The 12,235-nt window shown below is 41.8% G+C and overlaps 1 protein-coding gene across 1 annotated transcript in view; it reads left to right on the top strand.

The window, feature by feature from the left end:
* sptbn5 (spectrin, beta, non-erythrocytic 5) overlaps nucleotides 1-12,235 on the top strand; it is a 153,835-nt gene that overhangs the window by 85,317 nt on the left and 56,283 nt on the right. Inside the window, exons 33-35 of the mRNA XM_051919747.1 lie at nucleotides 2,450-2,629; nucleotides 6,257-6,460; nucleotides 7,011-7,160. Coding sequence (XP_051775707.1) covers nucleotides 2,450-2,629; nucleotides 6,257-6,460; nucleotides 7,011-7,160 — 534 coding nt within the window. The remainder of the gene's footprint in view (nucleotides 1-2,449; nucleotides 2,630-6,256; nucleotides 6,461-7,010; nucleotides 7,161-12,235) is intronic.

Genomic DNA, 12,235 nt, shown 5'->3' with positions numbered 1-12,235 from the left:
ATGCGGGCACTGCATCGGTCTGTTGTGGTGAAAAAGGAGCTGAGCCGTAAGGCAAAGCTCTCAATTTACCGGTCGATCTATGTTCCTACCCTCACCTATGGTCATGAGCTTTGGGTAGTGACCGAAAGAACGAGATCGCGAATACAAGTGGCTGAAATGAGTTTCCTCCGCAGGGTGTCTGGGCTCTCCCTTAAAGATAGTGTGAGAAGCTCAGTCATCCGGGAGGGGCTCAGAGTAGAGCCGCTGCTCCTCCGCATCGAGAGGAGTCAGATGAGGTGGCTCGGGCATCTGATCAGGATGCCTCCTGGACGCCTCCCTGGTGAGGTGTTCTGGGCACGTCCAACCGGGAGGAGGCCCCAGGGAAGACCCAGGACACGCTGGAGGGACTATGTCTCCCGGCTGGCCTGGGAACGCCTCGGGATTCTCCCGGAAGAGCTAGAAGAAGTGGCCGGGGAGAGGGAAGTCTGGGCATCTCTGCTCAAGTTGCTGCCCCTGCGACCCGACCTCGGATAAGCGGAAGAGAATGGATGGATGGATAACAACTGATGAGACGAGTTTATAATTAATTGCAGAATTGCGGTATTTGCCATAACTCTCTAGATATTATTTAAAAATTAATTTCACAGTTCATCTAAAGTGCCTCTTTCTCTTGCATGATTTGGTTGCTATCAGGGGACCCTAAACACAGACATCCGTCAGAAACAGGAGAACAAAATTTTTGCTGAAGCTTTCGCTCCTCTCCATAGACAACAGGTTATGGTGGGGGAGGGCGCAAAGCAAAAATCAACATACAGTAAATGCAAAAACAGGCGTAAGTACCCCAAGACCCTGATAGCCCCTAACTATGGAAGCAGCATTCTCCACAGAAAACAAACTTTTATTCCAATCTGACATTTAAAAACTTTCCCTTCAACCATCAAGCTAATATCGATGCGTTGACCTTTATAGTTCTGAAGATCAGTAAAACTGTGAGGTCTACACATGATGCGTTTTCCCTTTTGGTAGAGAACCAAAACCTTACGATCAAACTAATAAGATTAACATAATTAATACAACAGTAGACTTTAAAATAAAAATAAAGCTGATATTGAGCCCCCACCCAAAAAGAAGAAAAGGCAGCCCTGTATAAAATATTGTTTATATCTCTCTATTATAAAAAAAAAATCCTCAGAAGGAGACTAGGGAGACAAGACGTGATCTTCTCGGAAGACAATTTGACGTCCCGCGAGAGACACTTTAATGTCACGCGAGGCAGGACAGTGAGACAACATTTAAAACAAGTTCACAGACATCTAACCTAGCATTTGTTTGGAATTCTTTTGGCAGACACACTTCATGTGCTCCCAGCTCTTAAAACAATGAGAAACAACAAACATAACACACAGCTTGCCAGCAGCAGCAGCAGGAAGCCAGCAGATGATGTGACTGCTTCTTCTTAGCGTGCATTCAGTCCCCCCCCCAAATCTCACAATGTGAGCAGCAGAGACACAAAGTGGCAAAAGGACAGCTGCTGTACAGGCTTTTAAATGATCGATGTTCAGCGCGACAAAAAGATCACGCAGCTCGACAACAGCAGAAAGACAACAGATGATCCGTTGGCATCTCCTTAGCATGCGTTCAGCTGCCCCCCCTTCACAACACGAGCAGCATTATATGTCCTGTGAGAAAGCTTTAACCACGCCCGGGGCCGGAAATAAAGGACAAGTATTGTTTTTACAAAAGTTATAAAGTAAAAGTGAAAATAATGCATATGTAACAATTCCCATGAAAATAACAATCTCTTTAAATTGTATATCCAGTAAACCAAACCCGAGGGTGGGCGAGCGAAGCGAGAAGGGGACAGAGCCCCCTAGTATTACAAAGTATCAAGTAGAATAAAAAAGTTTAGCATGGCCTTGGAATGCTTACTTTAGACTTATATTAATGAGTTCTTGTCACATTTTGAATACGTTATGAACAGATCATCTTAAGGAGAGTCTGATTTTTTTCCTGTTCTAGTTAATGTAGAACATCACTTTCCCACTAAATTATTATAGAAGGTGATTTGGGAGTCTTCCAGTTCACGTGCTAATAGCATGATATAGGACATTACGAGTGATATCTCGTAGCACTCACGTTAGTCCCATCTGGTAGAACACAAAATCTTGCTGTTAATGCGTTCAAAAGTTTGAATTTAGTTCAAATGTTGCCTGAAGATATCCAAACATTTTCTCCCAAAATATTTTAAGTGTATATTCCCAAAATATGTGGCCTAGTGATGCAGGGGCTTGATAACATCACACACAAGCTGGGTACATTTTAGACAATTTTTGAAACAGATATTTGTGATCGACAAAACATTTGGGAAGATATTATAAATGAAAGTTTATAAAAAAAATATTCTCTTATTTAAAAACAGCATTGTTGCTAGTGTACCATATCCATAGCCACACTTTTAATGTTTTTCTAGCTTCAAGAGCTCCTGGACTCAACAGATCCAATTATAGGCCTCTGTACCCCTGATCAGGCCACTGACCTTCAGGAAATACAGCAGAGGGTGGTGGAAACCTGGGAGGACCTGCGAGTGCAAGTAGAGAACAGACGAGAGGAATTAGAGCGGGCCAAATCGCGCTTTCGTTTCTTTAACAAGGTGAGAAAAACGCTTATGATTAATCTTTAGCTCTGATTATATAATGGAGAATACCACAGGAGAATGACATGATCACGGGGAGGTGCAGACATCTTCCAGAGACAACGACAAGTGCAAGCAGTAACTCAGTCCGAAACTGTGATCAAAAAGAGGTGGTGATTGGCAGCTAAAGAGCAGATGTGCATTAAAGGAGAATGGCCAAAGGGATGTGTGTCTCCACGTTGGAGGTGATAACCAGGAGAAGGAGAGACTCAGTAAGAAATTAGGATCACAAAAAGTTGTGATTGATTTTCAGTTGAGGTATTAATGTGGTTCAGTGCTTTTGAGGATTCAGATAATTACTTAGGGAAGGTGGCAGTATGTGTAGATGAAGATTCTTCAAGATTAGAAGAATGGCTGGAGACTAAAACTAAAAAGGGATGACTTAATGTTATATCATGGATGGATTTTGGTTTAACTCTATTCTAACTTTATTGTGTAGACCCACAGATATGCCCAGTGGCCAGCTCTTGTTCTCCTATCCGGCCTGGAAGGAGACACAGCCTGTAGCTGCAATGTACTTGCAACTGGGGCTAATAGATCTATTTTACACCCAGAACTGACTGCTACTGTGCTTCATATTCCCTATTAGGGAACATCTTCTCTTAATTTGTTTATAACACAGACAGCAGGTTAGAGCAAATATTACATGGAAGCAAGGAGAGCAGGCAATGAACTTTTATCTAGTCATTATAGTCTTTAACATTCTTAAATAGTCTTGATGTGCCAAAAAGTGAAAGCAAGTAAAAGGGTCTGTCAAATCACCAATAATCCAGCCTGGTTATTTCAGTAGCTGTCATAAACGATGCTGGCCAAGGTCTAAAAGTTACATTGCTGCATCATCTTGGTTCTTCCTTCTTCTCATTCACCTTCCTGGTTCTTCAATGTCTCTTTCTGCTTATATCTGACTTTTTAAAGCTTGTCAAGGCCAGGGTGAACACCCCCTTAGCCCCTCTATGTCCAATGTCATTTTGACAGACTACAAAGGCACATGTTCACAAGGTGTGCATGCCCAAAGATAACCAATGGTTGGAGTCCAAAAAATGACCATTTTACCATTTGAAGGTCTGACCTTTTCATCTTGCTAGATGGCCCTTTTACAGAGGCAATATCATTTTTTGCTACTTTAGTCTTATGTCTGCTGTCTCGACTACCACTTCTTCTTTCATGTGTTATGACTGGTGTATTTTATTAACTCTTTCTGCCTAATAAAGAGTGTTTTTTGACCTCTTTGAATCGAACCTGGTGTTTTTGACCTCAAGAAATTAAATTTTGGCATATATTTCTTACTGTTTTCATTCCTGAAAGACATTTTTTTTACCATCTTCTGTTATGTCACAGTGGATTATTGTGAGTGCCACCGTTAGGCAAATCTTATGTCAGCCGTTGCCTAGGGGAGTTCCCAAGATTCCCTTGGAGTGCGTGTTGTGTGACATCATCAGTGCAACCAATTAAAAGGGTCACCAAAGGCATTTCTTTCTCATCCAAGTTTGGATCAATTTAATATTTCATGGACAATTTTCTGTTTCTTTCCCTTAACACTGTTTTGCTGCAACTTTTGACTAACAACTTTTGATTTTTGTTTAGTGTTTTCTGATTTGTGTGAAAGATTTTTTTTTATTTCCCTTTCTACTATCAACCCTTGCACATATTTTTACTTTGCTTCATCTTATGACCCCTTTGATTAAAAATTTTCTCTGACTTCTACCGAGTCAGAACATCATGTGGTTGCTAAACTGTTACAGAGATCAGAAGTTCAAGTCAGTCAGTAAGTCAGTCATTATCCAACCTGCTATATCCTAATACAGGGTCATGGGGGTCTGCTGGAGCCAATCCCAGCCAACACAGGGCGCAAGGCAGGAACAAATCCCCAGGCAGGGCGCCAGCCCACCGCAGGAAGTTCAAGTGCAAAACAAAATAAAACAACTAACAGTTAAAAGGATACAATTATAATAACATAACAATTGTCCGCCTTAACATTTTAAAGCACAAGAATAGAATCACATTACTCTAGACCTCACCATGGAAGTAAGTCATTAGGTTGTAGAGAAGGCCTAAGAGGAGGAGGATTGACAAAATTGGCTAAAAGATTGAAAAATAATAAGAGGAATGTACTGAATGGTTTAAGAGCAAATCTGAGAAGAGGAGGAACTCATTATATATATAAATGAAAAGAATTATTATTATGTTTTAGAGAAAGCTGAGAGGGACTATTAAGTCTGAGCTGGGAATGAAGACTTACTGAAAGAGTTAGAGATGAGATCTAAGAAGAGGAATGAGTCATTGCATATCTCAGTGTTGGTATGATTAACAGAATGTTGTGAGACTGTTTCAAAAATGTAGAGAGGAATACGTTGTAACCACAAGGGGGCACCAGATAGCCCCAAACCACAGACGCAGAAATACAGCACATAATATGTGAATCAAATAAAGGACTTTTGTTACCTCCAAAGCACCTTTCCACAGACATCTTTCCAACCATTGGCCACAATTACAATCAAAGTAAATCACTAATTCTTCCTCCTTCTCTTCTCTGCTGAGTGTTGCCTGTTGCTTCCCGACTCTGAGTCGTCAATGAGAGGCAGACAGCTCCTTTTATCTAGCATCTGGGAGTGCTTCTGGTGACATGAAGCGGCAGTCCCAAGGTACGTTCAGATCCCACAGCTCCCCCTGGCAGCCCCCAAAGGACCCAACAGGGCTGTCCCACAATACACAACATGCCTTGTGGGCACCCATCCGAGGATCCCAGGATGGTTTTGCAGTCATCTAGTGTTCTGGGGTAGGTAGTGCCCTAAAGAAGCTGTCTCCCCCTGTCCTTCCATTGCAAGAGCATTCTGTCTGTGTAATGACGGTGGTCACCCCTCACAACATTAAACAATGTTAGTGTTGTGATATGGAATCTCTGATATGGCAAAAAGGGTGTGAGGCCTCCAAAAATGATTTACTGAGCAGAGAGGACCTTTCCCAGCCAAACCAGAATTCGAGCAAAGTCAGCCAGTCCCCAGCTACTATCAGTAGGCTTCGACCTTCACAGGCCCAAAAATGGGTATCTGGGTTTTAAAGGTTAAACTATGGCAAAATATTTCAAAATGTCTCACAAGGGAAAGCAAAACCATGAAACTCTGTCTTGTAGAGATATGCATCACAAAGAATATTTATAAATTAAGATATTTAATATAATAAAATAACAAAAGGGCAAAAATAAAGCACTAAAAAGGAAACCCAAGGTGAACTAGTCCCAATTCACATTCTGACAGCAATATCCAAAGACAGAAGCAAACTAAATCCAATAAACCAGAAAGTCAATAAAAATGATACTTACACAAAGTCATTGATCCACTGCTCAGAACCCCTCTCTTTCTGACTCAAATATGGAGGACTCAGCAGCAGTTATTTCAGAGTTGTCCTGCGTACTGATACTCCACACACATAATACAACAATAAAAACACAAAATTAACGAAATTAAATTTTTCTTGACCATAAATGCAAACAACATGGGGGTAAGTAACAGATACATTATATTTTTTGGGTGGACTATTCTTTTAATGGTATTTGCTTTCTCCTTTTCTTTAATTGATCTTTCCTAGGCCAATGACCTTACATTATGGTCGATGGAGGTACTTCATGGAATGAAAGCAGACGAATCCATCCGTGACATGTCCACTAGCAGTTTGAGACTGAAGCAACACCAGGAGCTCAAATCTGAGATGGATAGCCGTGAACTGACTTACAAGCAAATCATTGCTATTGGAGAAGAGCTTGCGCGACAGGATGTTTCTGGAGCCACAGAGGTGTGATTTGATACTAAACACTGGCGAATGTTCCGAAAGATAATTTTGTTAGTAGTTTAGTTGAGAGGGGATATTGAGGAGCAGTATAAAGTAAATGAGATAGAAAAATAAGACTAAAGTGTGTAATAAGGCAGTGCTTACAGTAGCTGATGCAATACTTTTGGACTGGCTAATGCATTGCATGGAGATCTGCTGTCCCAGCTTAATGTGGATATCTATCAGGTGACCTCAATTAGGTGCTTGATTTTGTAGCAACTTTGGATCTTTAATGGATATTAAAATATAACCGCCTAGGTAAGAGGCCTAATCTAAAATGCTTCTCAGAGGGAAGACTTCCACCAATTTAGAAAGACAAGTTTCTTTTGGACACCACTCATGGTTTATAAAGAATATCACTTACCTGTATAGTACAAAAAAGCAGCCCTCCAAAGTATGCACCCTGTAAGCTGAAACATGAAATGTTCATCACTGCCTTGGAAGACCATGCCAAGTACTAAATAGAAGAACTTTCATTTCAGATGGTTCCATTTCATGTATTCTCTGGTTTTAGGTCAGAGAGAAACTGGTAGCACTCCAGGATGTGTGGAGTAATCTTCATAAGCACTGGGAGATGAAGCAGCAGTGGCTGGAGGGAGTCTTTCTGGAGCACACCTTCTACAGAGACATTGGCAACATGGAAAAAGTGCTGAACTCACAGGAGGTAAAGTGTTCTGATTGTGCAAGGAAACTGAAAAGAATAGTTAAGGAAAGATATCTTGATATACCAGTGTTATCAAATATTTTGTTTTTCTGTCCTCCTTGCCATCTCATGATATTATTGTACTCATCTTAAGAGGCTTAAAATACAATATTACACTCCCCGGTCACTTTATTAAGTATGGGGTTGGACCCTCTTTTCCTGTAATATTTCGTGACATTGATTCGACAAGGTGCTGGAAACATTTCTCAGAGATTTTGGTCCACATTGACATGATTAGCGTCATGCAGATTTGTCAGCTGCACATCCATGGTGTGAATCTCCAGTACCACCACCTCCCAAACATCCTCTATTAGATTGAGATCTGGTGACTGTGGATGCCATTTGAGTACAGTGAACTCATTGTCATGTTCAGGAAACCAGTTGGAGTTGATTTGAGCTTTGTGATATGGCACGTTACCCTGCTGGAAGCAGCCATCAGAAGATGGGTACACTGCAGTCATAAAGGGAATGGACATGGTCAGCAACAATACTTGGGTAGGCTGTGACATTTAAACAATGCTCAATTGGCTGTAAGGGGCCCCCGAGTGTGCTAAGAAAATATCCCCCAAACCATTACACCACCAGCATCAGCCTTTACTGTTGATACAAGACAGGATGGATCCATGCTTTCATGTTGACATCAAATTCTGACCCTACCACCCAAACGTTGCAGCTGAAATCGAGACTCATTAGACCAGGCAATGTTTTTCCAATCTTGTGTTGTTCAATTTTGGTTAGCCTCTGAATTGTGAATTGTAGACTCTGTTGCCTGTTCTTAGCTGACAGGAGTGACACCCGGTGTGGTCTCCTTCTGCTGTAGGTTCAACATGTTGTGTTCAGAGATGCTCTTCTGCATATCTTGGTTGTAACAAGTGGTTATTTGAGTTACTGTTGCCTTTCTATCAACTCAATCCAGTCTGGCCATTTTACTCTGACCTCTTCCATCAACAAGGCTTTTTCACCCAGAGAATACTCACTGAATATTTTCCCTTTTTTTGACTGTTCTCTATAAACCCTGGAGATGGTTGTGCATGTAAATCTCAGTAGATCAGCAGTTTCTGAAGTACTCAGATCAGTCTATCCAGCACCAGCAACCATGCCACGTTCAAAGTCCCTTAAATCACCTTTCTTCCCCATTCTGATGCTCAGTTTGAACTTCAGCAGGTCATCTTGACAATGTCTACAGGCCTAACTTCATTGAGTTTCTACCGTGTTATTGACTGATTGGATATTTGTGTTAACAAGCAGTTGAACAGGTGTACCTAATAAAGTGGCCGGTGAGTGTATATACAAGGACTCTACTTTTCTACTAATTATTTATCTATGTTATGTAAGCTCGCATTGACTTATTTTGCATTACTTATTCAATATTATTTATTTTTGCCTTATTTAACTTGTTTGTCTTTTCTTGACATCTTGTAAAGCACTTTGAGCTTCATTCTGTGTATGAAAATGTGCTACAGAGAGAAGTGTTGTTGTTACCATGGGAGTCGTCACTACTGAATGGCAGTAGGTATTGATTGAGAAGAGTTTATTACATCAGATAGTAATGAAGTTTAAAACTGACCCTAGAGGGGAAGAAAAGCTTGAGCCCCTGTAATTGCCATGGAAAAAAATGAAGTCCAGAAGTGTCTCAGAGTAAGTTAATTGCTTAAGAATCTATTGACTTTAGGAAAAACTAAATGGCCCTCAAGACCTTGGGGAGAGTTAATGAGGTAGCAGCACAAGGCTGATTATGGATAAACCAGAAGTGCATAAAGGCAAGTGAACATGATGAACTACTGAGATTTGTCTGTAATTGGGGGTGGCCAACCGTGAACTAGGGAAGACCACTTACGTACCTCAGAATGACGAACTAACTTCAGGAGAATGATGTAGTCTGATGCTGCGTTTTATAGCCCAGATCTTCATGACACACTGCAGTCAGTTTAGTAGAATTCACCCTTTAATACATCCATCCATCCAGTTTCCAACCCGCTGAATCCGAACACAGGGTCACGGGGGTCTGCTGGAGCCAATCCCCGCCAACACAGGGCACAAGGCAGGAACCAATCCCGGGCAGGGTGCCAACCCACCGCAGGACACACACAAACACACCCACACACCAAGCACACACTAGGGACAATTTAGAATCGCCAATCCACCTAACCAGCATGTCTTTGGACTGTGGGAGGAAACCGGAGCGCCCGGAGGAAACCCACGCAGACACGGGGAGAACATGCAAACTCCACGCAGGGAGGACCCGAGAAGCGAACCCGGGTCCCCAGGTCTCCCAACTGCGAGGCAGCAGCGCTACCCACTGCGCCACCGTGCCGCTCCCCCCCTTAATACAATAATGTGGAAAATGTAAATATGAAATTATCATTGATAATATGCTAAAGTAAACTGTACCTCTTGAAATGTTCACCTGTGTGGCTGGATGTGCCCAGTAAATAATGGGATTTGTTGTACAGGAGGATAATTAATATAATAACAGTAGTAGCAAACAGGAGGAGACTATTCATAAAAAAGATAATAGAAAAACAAAGGCTGTGTAACAGTAGGGGGCGCTATTGCTCCCTTGAACCCTCAGGTACCACGCCAAACACCAGGTAAAAGTCCAAGACTTTTTATTTTTATAATAACAACATGCACAAAGCACCCTCCACTCCACACTACTCATGCAATAAATCAGTAATCAATCACCAATCCTCCTCTCCCAGACGCGTTGCCACCCTTCCACCCAGCTCAGCTCACTCGTCTGGGGTTTCCCCCAGTCCTTTATAGTCCCTGACCCGGAAGTGGTTCCAACCCTGCAGTCCATGGCTTGTTATCACTTCCGGGGCAGATTAAAAGTCCTTTTCTTCTTCCCGGAAGCACGTTGTTCCTTCTGGTCATGTGATCAGACCTACTTCCGGGTTATAGGGCACGTATAAGTCCTTGAGCCTCCCTGCAGCGTCCTCTGGTGGGCCCCACGGTGTCCAGCAGGGTTGGGAATAAAAACTCCATTGTCCATGATTCCCTGCTGGTCTTTGGGGTACTCCCATGCTACAGGGAGGTCTCCATCTAGCGGCCTGGGGGTATTGGCCGGGATGAACAGCCGGCCATCTCCCACAGCTGATAATACTGAAAACCAGTCATTAGAGGTATGGACTGTTGAAGCAGGCAGGCACGGGCACCCTCAGCCCCAAAGACGGCACTCAGAGTCTCGGGACAGGCAGCAGAATCAAGCTTTATTACGTGATGCACACATGGTCCCAATTCAAATATACTGAGCCCCGAGCATTCCATGAGCTTCAAATTTATTACAATTCTTATCACAAAATATCCCTGCTTCACACAATTTTGCATCATCTGCTTTATAGGGTTTCTAATAATAATGAACTCGCTCAGCACCTTTTCTCATAACAATTACCAGGTGTTGCAGACTTTCTCATAACAATATCCTGCCATCATAGAGTTTCTCATAACAATTTACCCTTTGCTGTCTGTTTCTTCATTAAAGTCCCTTTGGCTCAAAGGACATATTTGCCACCTAGAGGGATGAGCACCACCTAATCACTCCTCCCTAATCCTACGCTGTTAAAGATTGAGGGCCTTTGGTTAATTGGTCCTCACCACTACTATGGACTCAGTAGAACCCACCTGTGAAAACTGGACTGCTTAATTAATAATTCAATTAATGTTTACTCGCTGCACTAGCATCTCTTAAGGCTAACATAATAGACAGCTGCGCCAGTTAGGCGGCAGTGTGCAGCATCACTGATAAGGGCTAAGCTTGCAGACAGCCTGGTGTGGTGCCTCTTGACTACTTGAAATAAAGGTACAGGCCATTAACAATGAATTCTTACATAGTTCAAAATTGGTTTAATATAATCTTCTGTAATTTGATTATTATTATTATTATTATTCATAAGGAGGCACAGACATATAAACTTAAATGCTCCTTTATATCTATATGCTTGACGATGGTGTTCCAATAATTAAGCCCTAAATACTTAGAGAAACTTGTTTAATGTATATCAGGTAGAAGCCCCAGCACCTGTGTTCTCTAGCTGTTTGTTAGCGCACCTCCTTCAAAGAGCACAACGTCTTTGAGTCACAGAAACTCAAAAAACAAAATAAGTAAAAGAGCAGGCAGGCCACCCTTTTATACTAGAATCAGTTTCTTAATGAACTCCTTTATGGTCTAAGACTAACTGTAACCCTTACTAACGTGCACCAGGATATAATGACTATTTTCATATATGCTCATGATTCTCTTTGAATATATGCAAATCATCAACTTTGAGAATATACTTTTCTATAAGAGCAATGCACACTGAGGTACATATATCCTGAATCTTCGTGTCTGTTATAGCATTGCTTTTCTACTGTAAGTACCATATAAATGTTCTTCATATAAAGACCATCACAAAACATAATCACAAACAGAACTTTGCACGATACCTTGGCGAGCTCTGTAAGCCATGCTGTTTTGTTGTGTGTGGCACATTGACCGGCAGGATGACGCCCAACCTGTTGCTGCATCCATCTTTCTCCTTTATGCCTGGTGCAGCTGCGTTGTTCTTATATGTGAGTGGACCTTTCTTGCGGGGAGGGCTTCTGCTCTCTTTCTTCGATGTAGAACCCATGTCATCATCAGAGTTCACCTCTGATATAGCACATGATATAGCACATCTTTATTTGAAAATAGCTGTGTCAGATCGGGGGAGCGTGTACACGACTGAGAGAATAAAACTGAATAAAAAAAAATGCTAACCTTTACAAGTACCATACATTTACATCAGCTGTTACAGACTCAAATCAAATGTATGTTTTTATTCTATAATAGTAACAATAAAAGCAGCTCACTATTCAAAACGGTAAATGTAGTAAGGGCCCAGAATCGAACCCATGACCTCTTCATTATGAGTCAGCGGTTTTTACTGCTGCACCACGCAAGTGGTCGTGTCAGCATTGCACCCTAACCCAATTTCTTTTTCTTTGGTTATATTCTTGAATAAAAGTGCACTTGTTTTGTTATATGTGCAGCTTTCGTGAAAGTGTTTATTTGA

The sequence above is a fragment of the Erpetoichthys calabaricus genome, chromosome 16 (assembly GCF_900747795.2).
Source record: "Erpetoichthys calabaricus chromosome 16, fErpCal1.3, whole genome shotgun sequence".
Taxonomy (NCBI): domain Eukaryota; kingdom Metazoa; phylum Chordata; class Cladistia; order Polypteriformes; family Polypteridae; genus Erpetoichthys; species Erpetoichthys calabaricus.
Note: the sequence above shows the minus strand (reverse complement) of the source record. Positions and strands in the feature narration are given on the sequence as shown.